The 27,382-nt window shown below is 34.6% G+C and overlaps 1 protein-coding gene across 5 annotated transcripts in view; it reads right to left on the reverse strand.

Moving 5' to 3' along the window:
* Positions 1-27,382, reverse strand: part of LOC113231559 (rap1 GTPase-activating protein 1) — a 291,196-nt gene that overhangs the window by 20,434 nt on the left and 243,380 nt on the right. For 4 of the 5 annotated variants that reach the window (XM_026465895.1, XM_026465891.1, XM_026465893.1 and 1 more), the window contains 2 exons: positions 14,371-14,575; positions 10,065-10,252 (listed from right to left, as the gene is read on the reverse strand). In XM_026465895.1, the coding sequence (XP_026321680.1) occupies positions 10,065-10,252; positions 14,371-14,575 (393 nt within the window). The remainder of the gene's footprint in view (positions 1-10,064; positions 10,253-14,370; positions 14,576-27,382) is intronic. The other variant, XM_026465892.1, reaches the window with a different exon arrangement.

Below are 27,382 nucleotides of genomic sequence, written 5' to 3' on the forward strand. Positions count from 1 at the left end.
AGAATAATCACTGTACCACCAAAAACACGAGTACCCAATACGCGGCGGGAATACAAAGACCAATAATAGCAATTTATCTCCTGTCTAGTCCAAAGAATCAGCGATACGTGATCTGTTAGCGGACGTGTCCTCCAAGTGCAATCCACTTCCTCCGCAGTGCCAAGAAGTCATTATTGCACTTGTTCAATTTATCCGTTTGTACTCTATTTCGAGAATTTGATAATTAATGTGGTAAAATAAAAATTTACTGCCGCTATATAGATATAAATCGCTAATTAATTACTTAGCAATAAAGCTTGTTATACTCTAAACTTGAATGAATGAATGAATGAAATATTCTTTATTGTACACGAAAAAAAATACAATGAAAACACATAACAGTAGTGTAAGTATCACAGAATAAGTTAATGCACACAACCGGTGGCCCTATTTAATTATTTTTTATACTACTATTTTGAATACTACTAATGTATACATATAGATAATAATAATATATAATAATAAGCAATAACAAAAATTACATACCTTTGAAGGAAAATTGAATAAATAATTCAAATCTTATTTATTCATTCCACTTGAGTTCATAGTGTGAGTAATAAAATATTTTAAAAAAAACACAAAAGAAGAAAAACTGACAGCTACGTTAGTTAAAATATATAACAATAATAATAAATAAATAAACACAGGAAAAATATTACATTACAATAAGGAAATAAATTAAGGGACTGGAGAGAAAAAAAAACTAACTTTTCCCTTAATTGTATACATTTATTCTTTACAATTACAATGTACTGTTTGTTGCTCATACGATTTTGGTGTCCCTATTTCAAAGTGTAATCAGGCAATACCATTAACGCCCCATCATCCAAAGCTTATCGTTTGAAAATGCCTCGGTTTTATTGCTTGTCCTTTTTCATCGCGCTACAAAGAAGCAAATTGAAAGCTAAAGATGGTAATTTAAGGAACGAGGGGTTAATGCCCCTTTTCGAACGCACTGATGGATCACGTCATCAGAGATGGAATCTGCCGGAAATTTTTTCGACTCGGCTGAGTAAAAATTTTCTATTCACTAGAACGTCTTTGAAGGCAACGTGTCATAAATTGCTTGGAAAGTGTGATGGCTGAAAAAATATGTTTACGTCACCAACGAGCTTGTATTAAAGGAAACGCCTCTATGAAAAAGACTTCCAAGAAGCTGCAATGGACCGATAAAATAATATAGCAAATGCACACGTTAAATGGCTTGAATATTTTGGGAGTATATTAATGCTTCTTTTGCAGCGCGTCTGCAGCAGTTCAATCGCGATACAGTCGCTAATTCTCTACCTTTACTTACACGCGCGACTTAAGCAGCGATACCATCGCGATGCAAACGCGATACTGTATCGATGCAAACGCGATGTTGCGTCGATACAGCCGCGATGCTAAAGATTTTAAATATGAGATCAGTAGTCGTAAGTCATGTCAATGATCTTATATGTAAAGAGATTTAAAAATAAGTTATTAATATATTGTCGGATGTCATATATATTAACTCTTATGATTATAAAACCAGAACACCTTCGTATACATTTCTTAAACACAATGCGCGTTTGCATCGCTGCTAAAAGTCACTGTGTGTAACCGCTGTAATGGTATTTCCACGTATTCTATTTAACTTTTATTTACTTAAGATATCCCTTGTAACTGATACCAAACGAACATAAACAGCAACAACTTAAAGCAACGTGACCCTTCAGGCGGTCCGTGGATTAGTTACCAACATCCCTAATGTTGGCTTAACTTCAGTCATTTGCAGCATAAACTGGTTTTCAGCAATCATTTGTAAGTTAACGGGTAAGCTCAGGTTATTGCCAACCATAATGCTAATGACGCTTATTATGTTATTCCTTATTTTATATCAAGAAGAATGATTTATTATAACATTTGCAATAAGCTCGGCTATTCAAAATAGCAAATATAGGTACACGATTTCTAATAAAGCATACCTGTTGTAAGATTGGTGGAATACATCACAACTTTACTAGAAACTGTAATCGTAATGATAATGAGGAACAGCAAAATATAATTACGTGGGTGTAGGTGTATATTTTTCCAATATGATGTGAATAGGTAATTTCAGTCATCATTAAATTTTAAACATCTTTTTTCCGGGACTGCAGCCCCGGAAAGAAGTCAAGGTTTGAGACACTTTTGGAAATCCATGAGATTTTAAATCATTTCTCCATTAACTCAAATTATAAAATAAAGAATAACTTATGAAAGTTTTTCATTTTTATAGAGAGCACGTAAGAAACAAAAAAGTTTAATGCAATTTTAGATAAAAACCGACGTGAGTTCATTACAATCGCTTCAATTGTTCTTTAATCTCCACAGATATACAAAGTTCCACTCAACAGTGTTCCCATATCCATGTAATCAGATTATAATATGACTGATTTTTATTTATTTTTTTCCTAAAAATATTTGAGTGCACAAAAGGGGCGTCCCAGCACGACGTATCATTCCTGTACGTCAAGCGCACCCTGTGCAACAATTGGCAAGTACCTTATATTGACAAATCCTTTTAAAACGATGGCAAGCATTATAGTGTATGCCATAGATACGATAAGAAAACAAAAGTCCTAGTCCATCATCATAATAATATGGTGTTCGAACCTAAATATGAATCTAGTCTAAGGGTCGTATTCTAGAACTCTACTCAATGCTCAAGTCAGGATTGCACTGGAAACACAAGCACTGGAAATACGACCCTAATGGCAGGAACTTGAGTATGATTTCGAGTGCTTTAAACCATACTCAAATCCTGACTTGAGCATTGAGTAGAGTTCTAGAATACGACCCTACGTTTCATTTTGATCAATGTTCGATTTATTCACACTATGGAATCTGACACCCGAAACGGCAATCATTTCAGAGGACCCATCATTTCTCTCCCAAACAAATCTTCGTTCAATCTCGCCTTATCAAAGAACGCATTTACTTATTGCTCTCACTTTTCTTTTGTCAGTTGCGAACATCTGTCTTCGTCACAGAACGAATGGATTGGAAATTAAATGATTGTTTGATTACTTGCGATTAAATTTTGACTATTACCGTTTATATTCAGAATTCACAGTTTTTTAACGTTGGAAAACCGAATACAAAGGTACGACGCAAGCACATTCACAAAAAATTCGTGGAAGTCCGCCGGTTCGTTCTGAGTGTTCGATCTTTGTATTAATAATTGAAACAAAGTTATTTTTAGGACATGAAACTATTTTTCCGGATTTAAATCGCGTATATCTGTTTTTTCATACAAAGTGGTCACGGTTGACTGACCATGGGACCTGGAAAGAGCCCGAAATGTCGGTTTGTTTGAAAAAACAAATATACGCGATTTAAATCCGGAAAAATAGTTTCAATATGTGTAACAATCGCGAAAACATAAGAACTCGATAAAGTCATTTTTGTTTGTTTTCATAAACAAATATTTACATTGTAATACATTTTGTTGAAAACAGGTTTTCAACAAACAGAATTCCCATGAGAAAAATAAAATTCCGCACCCCTTTTTTTATAAGTTTAATTTATGGATTCGTTATTAAAGTTTAAATAGAGTGTGAAAATATTATAGATTGTTAAACATAATCTCAGTACAGAGTACTAAAAAACCGACCTCAAAAGTACGTGGAATTACATCTATTTGCCAAGTTTTATTGAAATCGGTTACCGGATAGTGAGCAAACCCGGATTCACCCCTAGTTATGGATTTCCAATGATTTTTGAAAAAATTATACCAATTGAAAATTTTCGGGTAATTACAGAGCAGTTCAACGTACTTTAAACTTATATTGGCAAATTTTCCTCTAAAAGTTACTGCAATCAAAGAACTATAAGTAACGTTAGTTTACAACTAAAGGATTCTCAACTCTAAACCCGTAAAATTAACAAGTCCACACTAACATATTAGCATGTCAGCCCAATCAGCTTAGCGATCAACGCTCCACATCCATCTAGCCTAACCCCTCACGATGACCTTGCTTATACAGGTTGGAGGGATGATGTATTTTGAAAATGGCCTGCAAGTTGGAATGGTGCTTATGTAGTTTGATTATTACTAGAAATTTATAGAAATAAATGTGCCCTTACAGGGTGATTAATATGAAAAGTTGTTACCAGCATTGTGGCGTCAAAAATATAGTACTTAGCAATGCAGTTGAAAAGGATTTTGAATGCAACCAGAGCCGCAACTGCTTGTCATGAGCTGTATATGGCAAATTAAAGATGGCCGCCATACAAAATTCACTTTACTCAATCTCCGCAACTATCAATGATATACAAGTGGTTTTTTTCAGATATATTTAAAGATACGAATTGACGTGCTCATACCAATCACCCCGCGCACCTACGAACATTCCAAGAAGAAATATAAAATCCAACTCAAGTCCTCACGAGTCTCCTAAGCGGTACGACGCAACGCGCGCCATTTGGTGTTATTATTTGATGAATGGGGTAACGAAAACTAGAAGTGATGTTCTAAAAGAGTTGTAAATGGTGGTCTGTAAAAAACAGGTTTTCATAGACTTGAACAAATTTAAGCATAATTAGTAAGTTTTGATTAGTAAAATTTGCATAAGTAATAAAAAGTTATTCGTGTTCTTTATTCCGTTTTTGACAAGCGATGATATTTTTTTTAATTTGAATAAACATCACGTAATTGATTGAACCTTGAGATTTGTATGATAATAGTACGTAATTACATATTACTGCATCCAGAAAACTACAACCTGCGTTATCTCTGGTGTCAGTGGAGTGAATTAGAATATAATGGAGCCGTATTCCTTTGCTACCGCCATTTTGTACGCGTATCACTGTAATAAAGACATTTAGACTGTGGGAATTTGGTGGGAAGTTAACGTAATGTGAGAGATTTGCATCTTGTAATATTGCCAACATTATTTGAACTCTGGAACAAAGGGCTTAAGTTAAATTTAAAAAAGAACTTATTTTAAAGGACGGACGCATACGACTTTATGCATATAAAACTGCATTTAGTGTCGCCCTAGAACTCAAATCTTAAAAGAGAATTCTCAATGTCAGGCGGTGGTGGCGGGGCTCCATTTATTCCTCCATTCACTCCATTCAGCAATAAACGTGCCAACGATATCCTAAATAAACTACGTTATGTTTAGTATAACTGCCTCCATAGCCGAACGGTTACCATGTTGGTATGCCACACAGAGGTCACGGGTTCGATTCCCGGGCCGGTGGGAGAAATATTTGTATGGCCTACATTTATTTCTCTCGGAGTTCGGATGTAACTTGTGGTTGTTTATGTATGTGTCCATGGCAGCGGTAAAGGGTTTCCCTAGTGCGGGGCTAAGAGTGTGGGCGTTTTTGTGTGCATTTATTACAAACGCGATGTTGAAGTACCGGTAACCCTTTAAGACCTAATAAGTTTCACATTGCTTAGTTGTGATTTAATTCAAACCGGTTTGTCCTTTATAATCATGAACCAGTGCGTGAGATATTTCTCTAATAGGCCTACTGTTCTTACAAATGCTCTGTATCACTACGTCAACAAGTTTTTCTTAACAAGGCATCTGTTAAGATTGGTACGAATGATTAGGTGCCGTATACACGGGCGAGTTTCAAATTACTCAGTAATGTTGTAATCTACCCGATCTACACTTGAGAACTTAGTTCAGTGGGCGTGAAGCCAAACTGTTCCGCGTTAGTGCACTCAGACGCTTTTTCCCACTATCGCTTGAGATTTTTTTCCACATATAATGAGTGCCTGGACCCTTATAAGCGCTTGGGTGCGCATTCGTTAATTGGTGGACACGCATTTTTAGTTCAAAATTTTTTTTTAATTTCAGTGGTGCAAGCATTTGGTTCATTTTATTTCCGAAAAACGATATTGAATTTTATATTCTACGCAACGGTTTATGATCCAGTTTGCATATTTTCCTCGTTTACACAAGTTCAGTGTTTAATTAAAAACAACATACCTATATTTTAATAATGGAAAATAGTCACTTCCTGTATCAAGTTTACTACGCATTTTCCGTAGAACAATATAGTATTCATTACCTAGAAGTGAGTGAACGCATATAATGTTAGTTGCCTACGCTCACAGACAAAGTGGCGTCTCAGCTATCAGTTGCGGTTAGGAACTTTCCCGAGCGTTATGTGCATAGTTACGCGAAATGCCTACACTTGAAAACGTCGGACTGTACTAAGCTTTATGCAAAGTAGACTTGAATTTAACTTTATTATTTTATTTATTTTCAATGAGATTTTCTTTTATTTTTACACAGTTAATGTAAGTTAATGGCGAATCTGAATTCTATTTACTAGGCAACAACATTTAATCCTTAGAATAATATAAACCACGCCCGAGACGCTCATTTAAGTAAAAACATAAAAGCTAAATAAATAGAGCGTACTTTGCCATGGCAGTTAGATGCACGCGGTCGCTGCGCGGCGACCACGCGGTCTACGCGCGATGAAATTCGTGTAGAATAAATGCACCCTAATAATAATAACGCATACACTCATAACCCCGCAGTAAGGAATGTGCCATGGACACACACATAGACAACCACAAAATAACACCCAAGTACGCCATAAAATATTTCTCCCGGCCCGGGAATCGAAGCCGGGACCTCTGCATGACAGACCGGCATGGTAACCGTTTGGCCACGTAGACAGTTAGGCAGTTTTTCCAATGATTTAAAGTAAAATTGTAAAGCTTTACTTAACCAAATATAACATTAAATTTTGCCACTTAAAATATTATTCTTGGTAACTGGTTCAAAGTAACAATGATGTAAAATATTTTAACAGTTCAAACTGAGCGCGCGTGCTGGAACTACCGTTTTTTTTTATTTATGTATGATTCAGGTGACCCAAAGGGCCCTAAAAACAATAAAGTTACCTTATCTAAATTGTCGCAGCTTAAGCCAACAATTACACCAATTGGAATGACACGAAAAAAGAAGAAAAAGCAGCGCCTAAGTCGTGGGTATGGGAAAGTTCACACGTGTCTAACTGTACCGATGTCATATGGAGTAAGGATGAGGAATATCTGTTAGTGTTGGATGAAGCGGTAGCGGATTTAGATGTTTTTTTACAATTTAATTAAACTAAATATTTCTACAAGAAGACAATAGAGCAAAATAGATTAGATAAAGAGTGGGGGAGTTTATTAAAATAATGATTAAATTTCTTTGAAATAGCTAATGTAAATAGAAGCAGAACAATCGTTATAAAATTATATTTAATTTTTTTGTAATGCTATCGCTAATACTAAACGCACAACCTGACAAAGGAGTAGATATTTGTAGTTTATTAGCACAATTAATGTAGCAGAGGCCTTAAAAACTGACTTTGCACTTTATCCATTGGAAAATTAGACGAAATTATAAAGTAAATGCTTTTTCCATTAATGTAAAATAAAGTTGAAGCCATATATACAGTCAAAAGATAAGGTTTTACGATTAAAGATTTGAGTTTTATCATAAAATCGTGATTATGTATGTATTATCAAAATTGAAATTAACCGCGGAACGTAATTCATGGCTTTTAGAGAAAACTAATTATTAGGTATTATCCATGAACGCCTGTATGTTTTTTTACTGTACATTTTGTAAAGAAGATCATACTTGACGCAAATATTATTAATCAACTACGAATGCGTCATTTTAAAATTAAAAATTAGACATCTTTTCGCGACTAAATGCCGATTCCCGTGAAACGACGTTATGGTATTAAATGATCGCAGACTATCAATCTCCGCAAATATTTTACTAAAAGGGGCCCGTCGACAAAAATCGAAAATATACGCCACTGGTCGGTCATTAGCTTTTTTTAAACAACATTCACGATTACTTTAAAAAATTGAAATATATTTAAAATATCATTTCAGTATAGTATTTTTCCGATATTGTTAATTAAATGTTAACATACTACCGAATTTCGGACCACATAAGTTCCCTATATAAGTCTTTTTGTAGACAAGCAAAATATGTTGTATTAAACCATTCAGAATATATACTTTTTAAATTGTTTATGAATTAAACTTTACTTAAATATTATAGAAAATAATGTAAGATTTCTGAGATAATAATAAGACTTTTGAAATAGATATCAGGAAAATTAAAAATAGTACATAAAAATGTACATGTAGAATGTAAGCGCTGCAAGCAATTAGAATTATTATAGTAAGTAGATAAAAAGAAAAAGTCTATACAAACAAAGTGTGCAAGTAAAAAGAAGGAATGCTTTAGGAAATCGACAAGCTTTCCATTGCAAAAAGAGTAAAGCACGAAATTGCAATGAAAATCAATTACATAAAATTGCCAACCAAATAAATCGAAACTCGTGAATGATGGCAGGCAAAAGGTTAACATTTCACGGTTTACTCCACTTTCATGGATCGATTACCTGAACTTACTACAAAAGTCACAGAAAATAAAGAATATGAAAATATTTTGATAGTCAAAAATTCTATAACTGGAGGTGAAGGGTCAGAACAGAATAAAGGCGAACGTGATTAAGTGGACGTATAGTCGCATAACAAATTTATAAAGCACTTGTAAATTCCGGAAAGAGTTGGCAAAGTGACGCATATAAATGAACATAGAATAACTGAAATAAAGTACTTTGGACCCTTGTTATGCTATGCGACATTGAGTTGAATTTTAAATTTTAAATGTCAAGCTTCGTGTGCTCTTGACCCTGTGCCAAGATAATGGTTGTGGAGATACAACGTGTGTAGTGGTAATAGCTGGTATTTCTCAAAAGTAGCTAGTAAATAATGCAAATAAAGAATCACGAACGACCACGATCATGAGATGTTAGGAATTGAGATACAACATCAACGATTTAAAGACGTAAATTCGGGGTAAACTTTTTATTTAAATTCGTTGTGCTATAAAATAACGTGTGAGCTCCACGATGAATAAAGTTGGCAACAGACGAAGTTTTATTTGTCTACCGCAGACAGCGTGGCGCGAATGTCAATGCAGATGGTTCGCGTCCTCTGTACTCGTCCCAGTCGCACTTATTTTGTAACACACCTTTTATTTCTGGTCAACGGACCAGAAGAAAGTACGATTGGGTCACGAAACCAATTATTGTGATTTGATTTATACATTTTTTCCTTATTGCTGCTTTTTATCGGTTCAAGTTTTGAACGTGACTATAAATAATTACGAGTATTTTGGCTTCTAAGATTACTTTTTATACAAGTATTGCAAATGAGCTTGTCGTTTTGTTACTTCAGTAACTTCTATATTAATTTGGAGTTCTTAGGTTGTCGCAATTGCTACACATCGAAAATGAAACTATATTTTTTGAATCATTGTTTTGCCAAACAAACCACCATTCTGAATTTTTTACAAGTCCCATGGTCACGGCTGACTCATTTTCTCTTGTGCGGAATAGTATTATTTTCTTTATATATAATCAAGTGCCATATCAATGTTGCAAAATATCGGAAATTAAGTCAACCTAAATGACATATATCTGGCTACTATTATTGGAAAAGTGACCAATGTATTTTATTTTACATTGGACTGTATCACAGATACCAAAGTACTGTAAACTATTCAGATAACTGCATCATAATAAATTTATGGTCTAAAAATTGACAAGAACATCAACATATTTCACCGATTTCTAGATGATTAATAGTAACCCTTAAGAGTACTGGTTTATCGATTAAGTCATTATTCCCACCTCATGATTGCACAATGTCGTTTGTGGCAAAACCCTGTACTTTAAAGATGACTCTTATCGAAGATGACCTTTAGAGTTGTTAGCTGAAGTCACCTTTGGCGTCGAATGGAAATAGGCAAAGCAAAACCAAAACAGTATACGTAGTTGGTTTCAGGGTTGATTTAAGTAAATGCTTTGTGTAGTGTAATGAGAGGCAAATAATGCCTTATGAGTGGGATAAAGACGCGTCATACTGAAACCAAAAAAACCAGAGCTGTTTTATTTCCCGGTTTCTTTTCAGTGCTTTATAAATCAGGCTAACAATCTAAATGGCTATTGAAATATTCTAGAGAACTTACCATGCCAAAGAAGAATCGCCTGTAATACTTGGCAGTGTCATCGGTGTCTATATTATGCCGTCGTGAAGCCTGCCGTGGAGTGCCAGGCTGTTGTGTGCGTTCAGATTCTTCTGCACCAGGTGGTGTGTCATCCACTCCATCCACCCAGTACCCGCCATTGGGGGGTTGCACGATCGTTGGTGGGGTTCCTGTTGATAAAAACACATATGAATTATTGCATTACGCGTTTTCACTGGTCATATTTTTTGCTCTGTGATTTTTTAACAAGTTTCGATTTAGTTGTATATTTGAAACATAAAAATAATCAACGTCTTTTTAAATAAAAATTAACTTGAAGTAGTAATTTACTTTAATTTACACCATGGTTCTGTATTCAACAGCGTTTCTAAACCAACATTTTGAATTCAAATTTTAAGAGCACAAAAGGAGCAAATACGACTTGATGGCAAACTGTGAAGACCATTACGATAGACACAATACTTTCATGACGTTTTAAAAATTACGACATAGCTCTTTTTGTATCCGAACTTTGCATCTTATAGGAAGTCACGATGGCAATTATTTTTTTTTCGAACTGATGAGGCTACGTTCCCTGAAGAACCAAATTAAGTGGTTCACTCAAGGTGTTTCAAGGTTTTTGTTGTGTTCGTTTGCTTGGCATCGTGTAACAAATTTATATAATTCAGTATGAACCATATTGGGCCTCAACGTAGTTATCGTATTAACGCTAATAGATGAATTTACGGAGCTAGGCGTTTAAAATTTTTTCGGCCACATAAAGTATAATACAGAACTGCGCACCGGCTAGAAAGAAGTGCCCAAAATAAATTAACTGAAAGTAGTTTATTATTAGTTTACAAACCAATTAACTATACCAAAAAGAGCTCGTTTTTCAAATAAAAAATTGTTATGCTTATATGAATCTGTAGTGTACACTTCTTTCATCATTGTTCCTTAGGCAATCTGTCTAATCCAAACAAAAGTATTCTAGTCCAAGCCTTTTGTTAGGGCTTTTTACAGGGCTTTCTATATAGCCCGTGTCCTGTGGGATCCCATTGTTCTTGTTGTCCGTTCAAAGCCTCCCTAGTCCGTGAGAGCCGCATTCAGAACCTTTTTTTAATGAGACGACATAGTACAAGTACAGTAATATATCGCATTCAACGGATGTTCTATTTGTAATCAGGTATAGCCTGGTAGAGTACAGCTTCTTCTTCTTATTTAAGAGTTAGGCTCTTGTTCATGGAGTAATCGCCAACCATCTCTGTTCAGCGCCCTAACTTTGTTTTTTTATCCCGATATGACTTTTTAACTTTTCCCTTCCTCTCTTTCCTTCGATCTTCCCTTCTACAATGCTTCTAAGAAAATTGTCGTGACGTATCGGATGTTCAAACATGTTTCCCCTCTATTGTCTTTAATAATCTGCTCTATGCTTATTGTCTCATAAGGCATTTTGCCTCGCATTTCGTCAGTGGCAGTATAGTCATCTCTTTTAGCCCTAACATGTAAACCTACATAACATATAAGTACATTTTGAGTCAAACAATCAGTAACATCTAACCTTAGCTCGTTCGCCACACGTCCGTTCAATAAATTAGCCACGTTCTACAAACACAAGCTCAAAAGGGATAAATTCCCACTAACTTAAGGTAAGAGCTATTATGCAACCAGATTACGGTATACTGAATTGGTTCTATTACATTTTACACTAAACATTTCCTGAATTAAGGTCTTCTATTGCACCCTCTTCCAGTTTCAAAGAGAACCTAAACTAAGTATGGCGGTAATACAATTGTCAGAATTTCAAAAACAATACAGAGAAACAGATCCATTTTACTATCTATTATTAGATAACATTAACCTACCTCTCAAGAATATGGAACGAACTTTAATTACTGCTACTATAAAGTGAAGTTTGTTCGAATAACCCTTTTGAAACATATCCATTTTGAAACTCGTGCAAACCACGATCCTTGAATTCCCAAGATAAAATCCGAGCGTAGTGGTGCCATCTAATTTAATTAATGTTTTAATCAGCTAACTAGCGGAGTGAAACTACAAACAGAGTACCGTTTTAATTTTATTAAAATTAGCTTTTCGCTGTGTCATCGTAATCTGCTGAGATGTTACAAATTTGTTTTGATAACAGGTGTACACATTTTCGAACTTTCTCACCATTTTTTGGAGAGAAATTTTAAATAGAACGTCTTCATTTCGTGTTGCAAATTTGAAGAATTTTTCGGTGTTTCTTCCATTTTGTTACAATTGCGACAAAAATCGCAAGTATCTTATTATTGAATTGAGAACCAAGGATTGTTTTTATACCATTTTCGTAGAATACCTTTCTTAAAATGGACTTATTTAAACGCCTTAATGGATTATGCAAACGCCTTCAAATACAAAACCATTGTATATTAACCATTGGGCCACCAAAGTTTAATGTGTGACCCAACGGTTTGCACTGTAGGCGCTGAATAAGGAGGTTCCGTGTTCCCGATTCCCTGATCTCAAACTAGGGAATTATCTGTACTTAGAGAATTCACTCCAATAGTTCGTTTTCCAAATTGGTACTACCGGGAATCGAACCCGGAACCTCCTCATCTAGCGCCTATAGTGCTAACCGTTGGGCCACATAGGTCATAGTACATGAATAAAATATGAAAAATACTAAACGCATTATACCGAGTTTACTCATGATGCTTGCAATTGTACATTCTGTTATAAACCTAAGTCGGTAAATCTGAATACTTTCACACTTCTGTTCTCATCCATTTCCTCCACTTTCACCAGCAAATGGTTTGCAACAATGACGAAAGTTTTGACCACAAAAGGTTAACTCTTGTTACTAATTACTATGAGAAGTGCTGAACATGTACCGTTAATATGCACATTACGCAAATATAAAGAAAAATGCATGGAATTTGTACGTAATTTCGTAAAAAGTCTACATAAAAAATCAACGTGAAATCAACTTGCTAGGAAAAGTAAGTGCAATTAAACTTAGTTCCCTTGCCAAAATGTAAAAACTCACTTTAATGCCCAACTAAATAACACACTTGGTAATGAAAATTATCAAAAATTCGTGTAATATTCCTGTAATAAGCACAATTTTGCTTGAGGAATGTCAGATTGTTAATTAAGACAGATCGTCAGGCCTTTTATGTGCATTAAGTTTTCTCGAAGAATTTTAATAGCGACATGCCTGAGAATAAACTCCAGAATTCGAGATGAGTTATAGCTGTGACGTAGAACTTTTAAGTTTAAGCTGCTGTTTGCATTTTACAAACAGCAGCTTTACCTGTGTAAAACCTATTAATGCCAAAAGTCGAAGGCACTATTTACAACTAAATATTTGTTGTAAATTGAGTTTTGGTAATGAATAATTACAAAATGTTTATTGCTTTCTGATGTAGACGATTCGATTTGCCTTTTTATGGAATTAGTTCGCTTGAAAATCGCATTAAAATGAATCGATACAAAAAATTGTTGGATCGTATGCACTTGAATAGATTTTTTGTTTTCTTTACATCGAAAGTTGCTATAAATGTGGAATTATACCAAAAATCCGTATCCGTATAAAATCGGTAAACGGATTAAAACCCGGTCGGGTTGATTTGGTTTTCACCCAATGCTCATCTTTGCTGATTTGTGATCCACCGTTTTACATAAGGCAAGAAAATTTTCTCAACAAATAAACAGTATCTTTGTCATTAAATAACACTTGTTAATAAATTTAATATGTTTCATAAAAAGTCATGGAAGAATTAGTTAAAAATAATACTAATAATAAATTAAATTTATTTCACCTCTCACAAAAAACACAAAATTTTTCAAACACATACGCGATTTAAATAAGGAAAAATAGTTTCATTTCCTATGTGTAACAATCGCGCAACCTAAAAACTCGATATAAAAAATACAAGTTGATCGATAATGGTGCTGCGAAACGATTAAGAAAATGCGCGCAAGGATACTTTTGATTCCTATACTAACTAGGCATGGCCTGTCTTGTAGGCAACCATATTCACAGAGAAATTAAATTATGTCAAGCAAAAATATTTTTAGGAACAAATGACTATTTTATTTAATTAGAAAATGTAATTTAGTTACAATGTTGTAGTTTACAATGTATTAGTAATTTTTTTTCACGTGAACAACCTCAGAAATAGACAAGTATTTGTATCTGTGTGTGCAAATGTGTACATGTAGTTGTTGTTTAAGATGTTAGCAATATAGTCCTAGGAGGTTGTTAGTATTTTACAAATAACCCTGTATAAGCCAATGCAAGTACAGCCAAAACAGTACTGACCACCTTTAGCCAGCGTCTCTTCCAAGAGTCTCCGGCTGGCCTGACAGGCCGCGGCAACTCTTCGCTGTGCGGCCACGGCGCCTGGCGAGGGCGGGAGCCCATGAGGAGCAGGTACTCGACCTTCAGCGTACGAATGTCGTTCCGTGGCAGTAACTCCACCAGTAGCGCCAACTGATACTGATCGGCGGTTTTCTGGCCTTGACACCTGGAAAAGAAAAAACACTTTTTCAAAGCTGTTTAACGTTTTGAATTTAAGTACGGTTTTTCATAGACGGAAGTTATAAGGGAGGTTATATTTTAATGAATACAAGTGACGGGGCGAACAAATCGTGCGCCTGGTAGTACACACTTGCCCATAACTTAAAATCGCAAAAATCTGAAGGTGACTGCCACTGCGCCCGTCATCCTGAGACATAAGTTGACAAGTCCCATGCCACTGTAATGTCACCAGCACCATTACCCTTCAAAACCAAAGCACAGTAATGCTAACATTACTGCTTGGCGACAGAAATAGGTAAGGTGGCAGTATTTTCCTGAACGAACTTTTCACAAGGAGCTCTACTGCTACTAAAAAGTACGTGAAAACAGAATATTATATTACTTTACATGCTTCAGCCATTCGAATCATCTCCATTACCGTAACAATTTGTCAAATCATCGTGTTTGATTAACAGTTAGAAGTGAATTATTTAAAATTGTACCACATTCAACATTGACTGCAATTCGATCTGTATCCCCAATTGGCACGTCTGACCGACCAGTAATCGAATCGACGAGACTGTCGGTGCATAAAAGCTATAAACTGACCTATTTCACTCCGTCTATGAAAGATGCATTGATTACGCACAAATTAATGCATAATATTTTCTACATTACTCCGGAGCAAAAGAAAAAGAGCAATATGAATGAAATGTACAGTCGACGCAAGCTTATACGATAAGCGTCACGGCTGACGGGAGTTTCGTTCGACGACCTCATACCGTGGGATCCCTTGATTGTTACTTTTCATTCTAACTGTATCAGTGCGTACAAATCGTTCGCGGTAGGCCCTTTATATCACAATTTGAGTACGAACGGCGATTATATCGAAATTTCTAAAGCCACAAATTGGATTTAAAGGCGTGATTTGTGGGCCATTTGTTAAACCAATAGTGTGTAGAAAAATGTTTGGCTTCGGTTCAATGCGTTAAAAGAAAAACGGGTGTCGCAAATGAATGAACGGGCGGCTCTCGTTCACGAAATGAACAAAATCGATTTCGGAATATCAAATGGCCCATAAATCGATATCGCGCCCGTAAACGCCATCAAAAGTTTAAAATTGGAAACCGACGGAAGCATTAGTCGAACCGTTGACAGAAACTCGAAACAAGTAGCGTGGAAAATGCCTGACGCGTTTTCACTTTGATGAAATTAGTGTGACGTCACTAACGTTATGTTTACCTTTACGTCCAATAACGTGAAACCGAAAATATATTGCAGTAAACGTTAAGTAATAAATTTTAAATAAACTGGTAAATCTTGCAGTATATTTATTTTTACCTTGAAACTGGTCTAAAAGAAAGATGAAAGAAATCTTGCCTTCAATTAAATCAACAAATCCAGTTAGAAAAATCTATTAGGGGCGTGTCAAATAACAATCGTAGCTTTTTTTAGGAAAAATCAAAGTTCAAAGGCAACTGAATACGGCAGTGATCGATTCTGGGCAGGTGCTTTGTGTATTTAATAGAGTGGAAAAGGGGAACAGTAGACTCGCATCCAACTTTAGGGCCGGAAACTTTTGATATTTCTGTACACAGACGAAATGTCTAGCTTACAGTTGTGCACTACGTTTTCGACGAAGCATCAAATTAACTAGTATAATGTAACTTTATTGTACCGTCGTTTATTTCTGCCACAAATCGTAAAACTTTGTCACATAAAACTGTATTATGAAGCAGTACGAAAACTATGTTGAGTACTTAATATAATTTCGAAACGTATCACTTGGACAAAGCAGGAAGTTTTAACTATATCTTGACACTTACTTCATTGTTGAATAATTTATAGTCACTCGAAATACATATATCTATACTTTAGTGGTTTGTACAAATCAATATTTTTTCATGAATAATGAAATATGAATGAATAATATATTCTTTATTTCATATCCAAAACTACGACAGCATATAATGTTAACCATATCACAATAAACTAATGTACAACAGGTTCTTTGCTAGAAAACAATTTCTTATCTAAGATAGACAATTAGGAGATGCATAGAGGCTCAACCAAAGAACATCTTTTAATAACTATAACAATCGACTTAGGTTTTGATACTATTGTTGAAATAACAAATGTATACGATTTAGATCCGGAAAACATAGTTTCATTTCCTATTCATCAAAGAATATGTATATAATAATGATAATATTTACTTAGATTGCTTTTGTAAAATACGGGACTATAATAACATCATGTAGTAAGTCAATAAATAAATTAATAGGGGAGAAAAGACCATGTCGTTAAAACTTATTGAAGTGTCGTTAATAAAGAACAACAAAGTTACAAACTGAAAGGAAGTTTGTAATTTTCACTACTCTACGGTTCACTACGGTTTATATATTACACGGTGGTTGATTGTAAGTTATTAATTGTAGATCTTGACGACAAGCCTACTGGTCAGTGCTGTGGACGCCAGTCGAGAAAGTCCTGGGTTCGATCAAGTATTAGTAGCGTTAACTTGGGAAACAAATTCTTTCAAGTTATTTCCGATTATTACTACAAACGCAAGATCGATCGTTATGGCGATCTTTAAGAGAGACCTGTGTCCAGCAGTGGACATCTTTCGACTGAAGTAAGGCTTGGTAATGACTAGCAGTCATGAGCTAGGAAGATGTAGGGATAGATTATGCGAGATCATCTTTCCCCCATAGTACAACCCTATTGTTACTCTATATTGTATTCTATTCTATATTATATTATATAACATATGTCATTGCTATATATTTAAATATACATTTGTACAAATGTCGCTCCTACTATGGAGGTGCGGATTTCGTATATCAGATATCCAACTTTTCTATGGCTTCGTTTTATGCGACCTTACCTGTAATACAAAATAATCCTTCTTAATTATGTCATTGTAATAGTACCATTAATATAATACGTATTGTATTACTTTACCATTATATAAAATTGGTATTCATGCAAAAGCATTGTAATGTTTTAAGATGTTTAAGTACAGTAGAGCACCTAACAGTTCGTCCAGGGAAGTACTGCCACTTTACCTATTTCAGACGCCAAGTACTAAAGTGAGCAATACTTCGTTCCTGTTTTAACACAACAGGAACATGGGACTGTCTCAGGGTAACGGGCGCAAGAGTGGCCTTGAGATGTTTGCGATTAAAGCTCTGAGTGGCACTGCAAATGTTATAGGTACGCATATCGCTTACCAGTGCACGACTTGCTCGTCCCGTCACTTGATATATGAAATAAAAAATATATATATCCTGTCTATGTCAAGAAACCTTCCTGCAAATTCAGAACCTGCGTTCCGGTTTGGAAGGGTAAGGGTGCTGGTGATATTACAGGTACATGGGACTTGTCTACTTATGTCTCAGGCGACAGGCGCAGTGGCAGTGCCACTATGATCTTCGCGATTTGAAGCTCTGAGATGATATATATAGGATAGGCGTGTTGCTTACTACCAGACGCACAACCTGTTATAAAAAAACCTTAATCCTACAAATGGTTTTTTTATTGAAATATATAACACAGAAACTTTTCGTAGGAAACAAGCCATAAATATTACTAACCTAACAAAAATAAACAAAATTTACAAACAAAATGTAAAATAGACATTTTGATTACTTGAATTTTTTTCCTGTATGCCAATAATTATAATTACTGTAATCCACCATGATAGCACATAATAAAAATTCAAAGATAATTAACATTATTGTGTGCCGTTATAAAATTAAATAGTTTTCTTTACTTTCACTCCACACATTTTTATTTCAAAGACAAAAAAAATCCATGATCTTACATAAATAAACACTAAACAAAAATGCCACATGATCGTCGTTTGTTTACATAGCGCGCTTTCACCTTATTACGTTGGTAGCATAGAGGATGGAAAAATCAGATGGAAAAAGAAACTTATTAAAAAAAATACTATTATTTTCAATAGCAATTTTATAAAAAAAAAACATTGAAAACAGCCTGGTAATATACAAACCTTGCAATAAAGGCAATCAAAACTGTTTAATTTTTTTTTAATGCCAATGGCGCTATGCTGTTTCGTTATTAATAGAAACGTTATTGATGATGGACTTTCATTTTTATTACTGTCAATCATCAATGAATGCAGGAAACATAATACAGAATCCATTAAAAGAACATCAACAATAATGTTATGCTTATTAAATGCATAATAATATAATATGTAATTATTTAAATAATATGCTTATTATGTAAAGCCTGTTAAAAATAACGTACGTGGTAATTTTTTATTATTAAGTGAATACGAGATAAAGTCTTATTAGTGTTTTTACATCTCGAATGTTCGAAATTTCTATAAAATGTGAAATTATAAATAGATGCCATGTTTTATGAAATGAACTCTATAAATTTTTTATATTTTATTTTTAATTACGAGGTCATTCATATTTTTTATATCTCACAACAACGAAGACAAAAAGAGGGTCATTTCGTTGTACTGTTATTTTACTTGCTCGCATGATTGCTTATATACTTAGACAATTGTAAAAATTGTTTTTCGTATTAAAAATTAATGTTAAAGATCGAACACAAAGAACATTTCCTTTTGATCTAACAGGACTTGATTCTGCGTCTGTGCTTAACCTGGGGATCTACTCCTGTTCTGTTAAATATGAAGCTTCATTTGCAACATGTGTCTATTAATTTGACATTATTTGACAGTAGTAATTGTGTCGGATGGAAAACGAGGTCAGACCCCCAGGTCCGCTCTATGAAATGAGCCACAAAATCGGGTTAGCAGACATTAGCAATGTCTCTATAATGTTTGTTAGTGATCTTTTGTGTAATAAATAATAATTATAAAAAAACTAATTGAATCATTTCACAAAAAATAAAATGATATATTCAATATATGAATCATATTCGTAAACGAGCATCAGTTGGTATGACATAGTTGGTTTTACTATGCCTCATTAGCTATCTCCTGTCGCCCCTTTATAGAATAGAATTTAAAGAGAATAATGATAATGTATTAGAAAAAATAAAGAAGAACAAATATACGCAGTGAAGACGTTCTACGCAACAGTTTGATTAATGATTCTGTAATAATAACAAATGGTGAAGCTCACAATCGTAACTTAGGCATTGGAGAACGTTCTTAATGTTTGTTTTTGTTTGCTTTTTTGTGCTAAGTGTGCCACTCACTCTTTTTTTTAGACGCTTCCGTGAGCTCGTAGTGTTAATATACGAAGTTCGGTTGGTAGTTTGTTTTACAGCTAGGATTTGGATGTTTTTCAGTATCATAGTGACTGCAAAAGTTACGCGTACGTGTCACCACAGTGGCGCCACAACTACGCTTCTAAATACTGTATGAAAATAGTAGTGGCCACAATTCTATACGCGTCTAGTTTGAAAGCACTTTAACATGTTACTGTCGTGGACTACGATCTAATTGTCTGTAGATTCGTATGTATGTTAAGCTTTTCACGAAAACGAATTACCACGTAGTACAGAACACGAAATTCTGAATTGAACTTTGCAATTAACTGAAATTATACGTTAAGTCCATAACATTCATAACAAACATTAGGGTATATATTATGTCCTTCAGATTTCCGAATGCACCTGAATAAAAATTTACATGTCTAGCAATTATTACATTTATCATCTACGATAAATTGAATTCAGAACTAAGTACTTTGTTGTTTTGTTTTGATTTTCATGTGATTATAGAGCTGTAAAACTACTTCCTTTTTTATAGCAATAGAAAAGGATAAGAAACAGCGTTTGAATTTTATTGTCCCCTACGTACGTCGTGAATCTATGCAATGTAAACTTATTTTCAGAATCGATAAATTTAGAAGCGGATCGTGTTTTATTTTCGGTTTTCATTCGAAACAATTTCGTAGACTACACAGACTCTTATATTAAAGCAGTGCATTTCATTTAGTAAATGGAATACATCTACTTATTGAAAAACTTTTCCAACGTCCCGCATACGGAGTTGTAGTAACAGTTTTTGATCTGACATTGTTATATTCTACATTTCATGTTGCAGTATATTCTGTATGTTTATTACACATACTTGCCGTTGTAACGTTTTATAAACAACATAACTTACGTCTGGCACAATTTGCCAGAAGACAACAATTCAAATCCGGCCGAATCGAAAGATTTTTTTTAAGTGTTCGATTACTATTATTAATATATTATTACAATTCTTTTGTTAAAACTAGTTGGAACTTGATTTGTTATAAGACAGTTTTGTATGGAAACTATAAATGTATAACATTACGTGGCATATGGTTACGTAAATATACAGAAATAGTGTTTAAACATACTATGAATAAACAAAACAATTTGTTTTATTTCAAAATCGGACCCAAGGGACTGCTCTATTTTCCTTGCATGTAATACTTGTTTTTAAGCAAACCCCTCGAGTCATAAAAAATAAATATTTGCTATAAACATGGATGCGGTACACCGGCGGTTCATGATTGGTTTGTGATGGAAAGTAAATTGCTCCGGCACGGTGTACACATTGCGCTGTCGAGGGTTGAACTATTGAACATGGGTGAAATTTGTGTTGCAGATTGTACTTGAATGAAACTGTGAGTGGTGACGAGATTGATTGACAAGTTGTAACAGTATTAACAATTTCGTTCAAATCCACCCCACCCCATAGGCTGCGTGAAGAAGTAACGAGTACACTTATATACTGCCGTCCACTAACTAAAACGCGGCTTTGTGAAAAATGGTCAAATCTCCGTTTTAAATAGCAAAAAATAGAGCACAAAATTTTCTTTGAAAGTCAGTTAAAATAAGTTAACGTGTTAAGTTGAAATATCATTAAACAATTTCAGTATTCTAAAACAGGGTTATGGTTTATCGAGTTCTTAGGTTTTCGCGATTGTTACACATAGGAAATGAAACTATTTTTCCGGATTTAAATCGCATAAAAGTCAACCGTGACCATGGGACCTGTAAAGGGCCCGAAACGTCGGTTTTTTTGAAAAAACAAATATACGCGATTTAAATCTGGAAAAATAGTCTCATTTCCTAGGATTATGGATTTTTATGACATTTCAAAAAAATATTTCCTCACTAAGCCTTATTTTAGTTCGCGGACGGCAGTACGCAACTCCGGACCAATACGACACGGAAAAATTTGCTGCTTCTTTGGGCAGTTAATACTTTGTCTTATAACTTTTATATACTTGATTATAAGTGTTAATTATTAATATTAATTTCGCATGTACACGATTTGTTTTATTACCATCATCATCATCAATCCATTTATACGTCCAATGCTGGGCACGGTTCTCCTCTCAAGCGATAATATAGGCTATTGTCCGCCATGCTGCCTTAATTCGGGTTGCGGACTTCACACATTTTCTGAGCGTTGCGAACATTCTTTGACATGCAGGTTTGATCACGGTGTTTTCCTACATCGAAATGCTCATGGTAAATTTCATAGTTCGTATCATATAGACGTATGAACACATGTTGGTTTGTTACATCATGGATACGTATTATTGACAGTGTAATTATTTACTAAAGGGAACTAGAATAGCTGACATGAAGAGGCGATGGGCAAGGCACATTACTCGCAGAACAGATGGGCGATGGGGCCGAAGAGTTCTCGAATGGCGACCACGTACCGGAAGACGTAGCGTAGGCAGACCACCCACAAGGTGGACGGATGATCTTGTGAAGGCTGCGGGAATTACCTTACCTGTTAATGCCGCGAAGCAGCAATGTGAACATTACTGCGTTCCGGTTTGGAAGGGTAAGGGTGCTGGTGAAATTACGGGCACATGGGCACTGCAATCGTTATGGACAGGCGTGTCGCTTCCCATCAGGTGCACGACTTGTTCGTCTCGTCACTTGGCATTATAAAAAAAAGAATCCGCTGCATGCAAGCGGTGCAGAAAGGTCGTTATGGAATTCGTTGGGGGAGGCCTATTTTCAGCAGTGTACGTCTTTTGGCTGAATGATGATGATGGTGATTATGTAATAAACAATGACTGCTGAAGACGATAATCTAGATACAACTTCGAATTTTAAAACTCATCTGTTAACGGATAAAATCGATCGAATACGACTACGAGTTTAATTACGTGCATTAACTGGTTGATCTCATTAGCGTCATTGACAATTGATGCATTTGTAATGGATGTTAATTTCACGATATGTAATAAATTCTCCATTCTATAGTTTTACTGATAGTGACAAAGATGTTGGTGATTTTTGCTACTAGGTACTTCTCAATGTGGTGAAAGCCAAAATTCACAAAACCATACAACATATACAGCTAAGCAAATAAAGAAATATGTAGATAGAAAGAAATGAAACTATTTTTCCGGATTTAAATCGCGTATATTTGTTTTTTCAAACAAACCGACGTTTCGGGCCCTTTACAGGTCCCATGGTCACGGTTAACTGATTTAAATCCGGAAAAATAGTTTCATTTCCTATGTGTAACAATCGCGAAAACCTAAGAACTTGATAGATAGAAAGAGTTTATAACTTTCATATGCCGCCGTTTAAAAGGTAGGCGTAGTAATGAGCTCGTAATATGAATTTTAGTAACAGCCATAAGAATTTAAATGCACTTTATACTGAGGAACATTGCTTTAAGCGAGGAAACAATGCCACAAGGTGTACGACTACACAGAATGCCTTTTAGCTTTATATACACTCACAAAAGCTAAATAGCTTTATCTAACTTCAAACATTGTGTATGATAAACGATAAGCTAGACTGCATTCGCGAGTGCGTTGTACACTCTATTACGAAGGTTTACAAGCTGAGTTTACTGTCTATGTACACAGACAGTAGTCAGTGGCTGAAAACTTATGAGTCTATGCGTGTTGTCGAAAATTTAACATAATGATATCTTTACTGTCACCTGTCATTACGTTTCCTCTTTCGAATTTTCGAACGTCTTCGACAAGACGTTGTCGATTTTGAAAATGGAAGTCATATGAAATTGTCATGCTAAACAACTACTCTTGAGTACTTTTGATGTGAATACCCTTGATCACAATTTTCTTTGAAATTTGACTTCTTCCTTATATGACCTCCTTCCTACTTGTGTTCCTCGTCCTATTAACCTAAAATCCCTTCTTCTTTTTATGTCTTCTCCCTTTATTCATATTTTGTGTGATTTTTGTCTATTCCATATGATTGTTTCTTTACCTCAGATATGATTTACACAACAGCGATCAGTCGAAGAGATTCTTCCAAAAATAAATACCTTACTGCTGCCTAATTGCTGACAATAAAATTCAATGAAATACTTAGCCTTTTTTACCGAACTTATTATTTAATCTATTTCAAAAACTTTCACTATAAAAAACTTAAAGAAACAGAAGTTCCAAACATAACACATAAACTTTTTATAAAACAATAACATTACTGTGTCATTTGTCATTACTTCAAAACAACATCGTAAATACTTCCTTTTACTGTAATTTGTTGACTGAAGAAAAAGGTTTACGATCACTGTTTGTTTGTTTACGTTTTTTCTAATTCTAAAACAATTAAGTATTGTGGCCGCCCTTAAGGAAAAATAATAATAGCAAATGGAGCTACGCCTCCCTGATATTTTTATCTAATATTATGAAGTTGTACTACTTACATGTGTTCCATATTACACGTCATTTTGTGGCAGTGTGTGCTTTAATCCATTTGTCTACTTCCTCATGTTCATTAAATACAGAGGGTGCCTAGGGTGGCGGTATTGTCGGGCGCGAGATGTAACGATAACGATGTAACTCTATTGCTCAGCCATTTTCACGCCTCTGAGATAAACGTTCTATAAATCCATCCAAGTTTTAAACGGAAAGCATTATCCTAGAATTACACGCACAAGTAGAATAAAAAATATTTTAAAAAACAATAACACAACTACGTACACGTACAAATAATCTACATATATCAGCAAAGTTGACGCGTTACCACATTAAGGGTTCTTTTTGCGTGCATACAATGGCAGTTTGTAACGCAGATTGTTTGTACTTGCCATCCAATGGCGTTTAAAGGCTAAAACGTATATATATTTTTATAAACAAAAAGGTTTTACAAAAAAGTGTTTTTTTTAATCTGGCGGGTGTTTCACTTTTCATTTTAGGTTTAATTAGAAAATGAAAAATAAGCCGACTGTTTTTATTGTCACTTACTTGTTCTAATTTCATGGTAAGTAGTTCGAGTTTGTTTTTGTGTTCATGTAATTTTTTTTTTCAAAATTCAGTTGTAAAACTGTTTTTAGTAATTTAACTAAACTTGAAACTTTCATTTAATTATGTTAAACCGTTACAATTTGAAATTCTCAGCCCTATTAGTTTTGTCACGAAATCTGAGCGGCACCGCAACAACTTTCAGGCTGACAGACGTGTCGCTTACGACCAGGCCTTAGACTATGGAAACTATCCATCCTCTAAGAACCAGGCGCACGACTTATTTGTTCCGTCACATAATGTGTCATAAAAAAATAAAAAATTGAATTTTTTCAATATTGATTTTTTTTCAATAATGTTAATTTACTTGCTACATTATACTTAATTATTATTTATTTAAATATAAACGTTACTATTTTATATGCTCACATTTTTGTTTCGCTTAACACGTATGTAAATGACTATAGAGATTTTGTTGCAAAGTAACAAATCGCCATGCTTCTTTATAAGCTAAGTTTCCGAGAATTGCTCCCTAACAAGCTTTTCCGACAATATTAACAAAACTTATCTTGAAAATGGTTCAAGTAGACCTGTTGTCGTTCTAGAGATGAATTTAGTTCTAACGGTCTGCCGTTACTGTTACAAATGGTCTAAAACTCTTATCAAGTAAGACGTTCACCCTTTTCGTGTAGATCGAATGTTCTCGATAACACAAATGGGACAGTTATGAAGATATCGTATCATTATCCACAAAGAAAAGTTCGATCCAAAGTTTTTATAGCTTTACTATTCAAAACAGGGACTGGCAAAGTTTAGTCATTGCGTGACGATTTATGAGTGACGTAAAGTTTGTATATCATTTAGTGTTTATATGTAACTTTTTGTCACATGAAAAATAAACTTGTATAAAAGAGGGTGATGGTAAAAATAGGAGTAGCCACGGTGAGGCAACAAACTATGGTTCGGCTCCAGTCGGATCGAAAGAATTTTCTAAGTACTTGCGCTTTTACACGTACGTGCGCCCGTCACCCTGAGACATAAGTCAACAAGTCCCATGTGCCTGTAATTTCACCAGATCTCTTACCCTTCCAAACTGAAACGCAGTAATGCTCACATTACTGCTTGACGTTGGCGGCAGAAATAATTAAGGTGACAGTCCTTGCCTGGACGAACTCGTTCACAAGGCTACTAAATTAAAAACTACTACTACTACTACTAAACTACTGCTACTAAATTAAAAAATATTCAAGTACACAAGTATATTATCGTGAAATATTAAATAATGTTTTATATAACTACACTGGAATATTAAATAATGCTTCATGATAATATTTCACAATATTTAAATAATATAAATTTCCACCGAAATTAGGTAGAGAACATTAACCGACTAGTGGATTATTTCCACAAAAACTATATGAAGTTATCTCTACTAAAATTGCTATGCCCAACAGGGTCCGTACTTGGTTCTCATAATTATAAGTTTTCGTCTTTATATGGAATACAATTCATCATAGTAGTAAAAACTCATGATATTCAATAAAAAATATTTCAAATATAGGCGATACATTCGCCTATATCATAAATCTTCAAAAAAAAATTATTTACGTACTTTTATAAAAGGTTTATCCCGAAAATTAGGGTACTCTGACGTTGTAATCTCTGTTCAAAGATTCTAAAGGAGGATAACGCGAGATAATACAATAAGACGATAAACAAATCAAGATAATTCGTTAACGAATCAGATTTTCTACTTTACATTTCTGAAACATCCTATTCCAACAACATACTGTTATCGTTTCAAAAGATATTTCACTTCTTAAACCATTTAAGGGTTTCAAGGTACCTCTGTATAAGTACCCCACATATACCACGATATAATTACTTAATTTTTTTAGAATAAGGATGTGAAAGAGTTCGTCCAGAGAAGTACTGCCACCTTACCTATTTCTGCCGCCAAGCAATAATGTGAGCATCACTGGGCTTCGATTTTGAAGGGTACTGGTGAAATTACAAGCACATGGGACTGGTTAACTTATGTCTCAGGGTGACAGGCGCAGTGGCACTGCCCCTCAGGTCTTTGCAATTTAAAGCTTTGAACGGCAGTGCAACGGTGCATTGGATAGAATCTCACAGGTGTAAGAGAACATAGTGTCATGAAATATCAATTTCAATACAAAATACCGTGTTAAACTAAACAACGATGTTATGATGACAACACCTACTAAGAACCCAATAAAAACAATTTTGTATATTATTTATATCTAAAACACTTTATAAATTCACCATTTTTATATTGGACGAAATTCACATAAATTTTTCGAACAGGCATTCGTAGATAACACGTTCCAATATAAAGACCAAATTACATGCCAATTTTAAAAATAATTTTGTTTTCATATCTAGAGTCGGCTAAACTACATTAAATCAAAATTCAGTATCATTCATTTAATTAAAAATTCATGTGTTTTAACTTAAATGTTAATGGCGTCTTTTTCATCATTCTTTCACATCTTTCAACATAATAAAGAACACAAATATATAATATAATATACAATATATATTATAAAAAGTAAGCATTTTTGTGATCCTAGATTTATTTTCAGGTAAAACGAATGAGACAGACTACAACG

This window comes from Hyposmocoma kahamanoa, unplaced genomic scaffold, assembly GCF_003589595.1.
Source record: "Hyposmocoma kahamanoa isolate Upper Pololo Valley unplaced genomic scaffold, ASM358959v1 65, whole genome shotgun sequence".
Lineage (NCBI taxonomy): Eukaryota > Metazoa > Arthropoda > Insecta > Lepidoptera > Cosmopterigidae > Hyposmocoma > Hyposmocoma kahamanoa.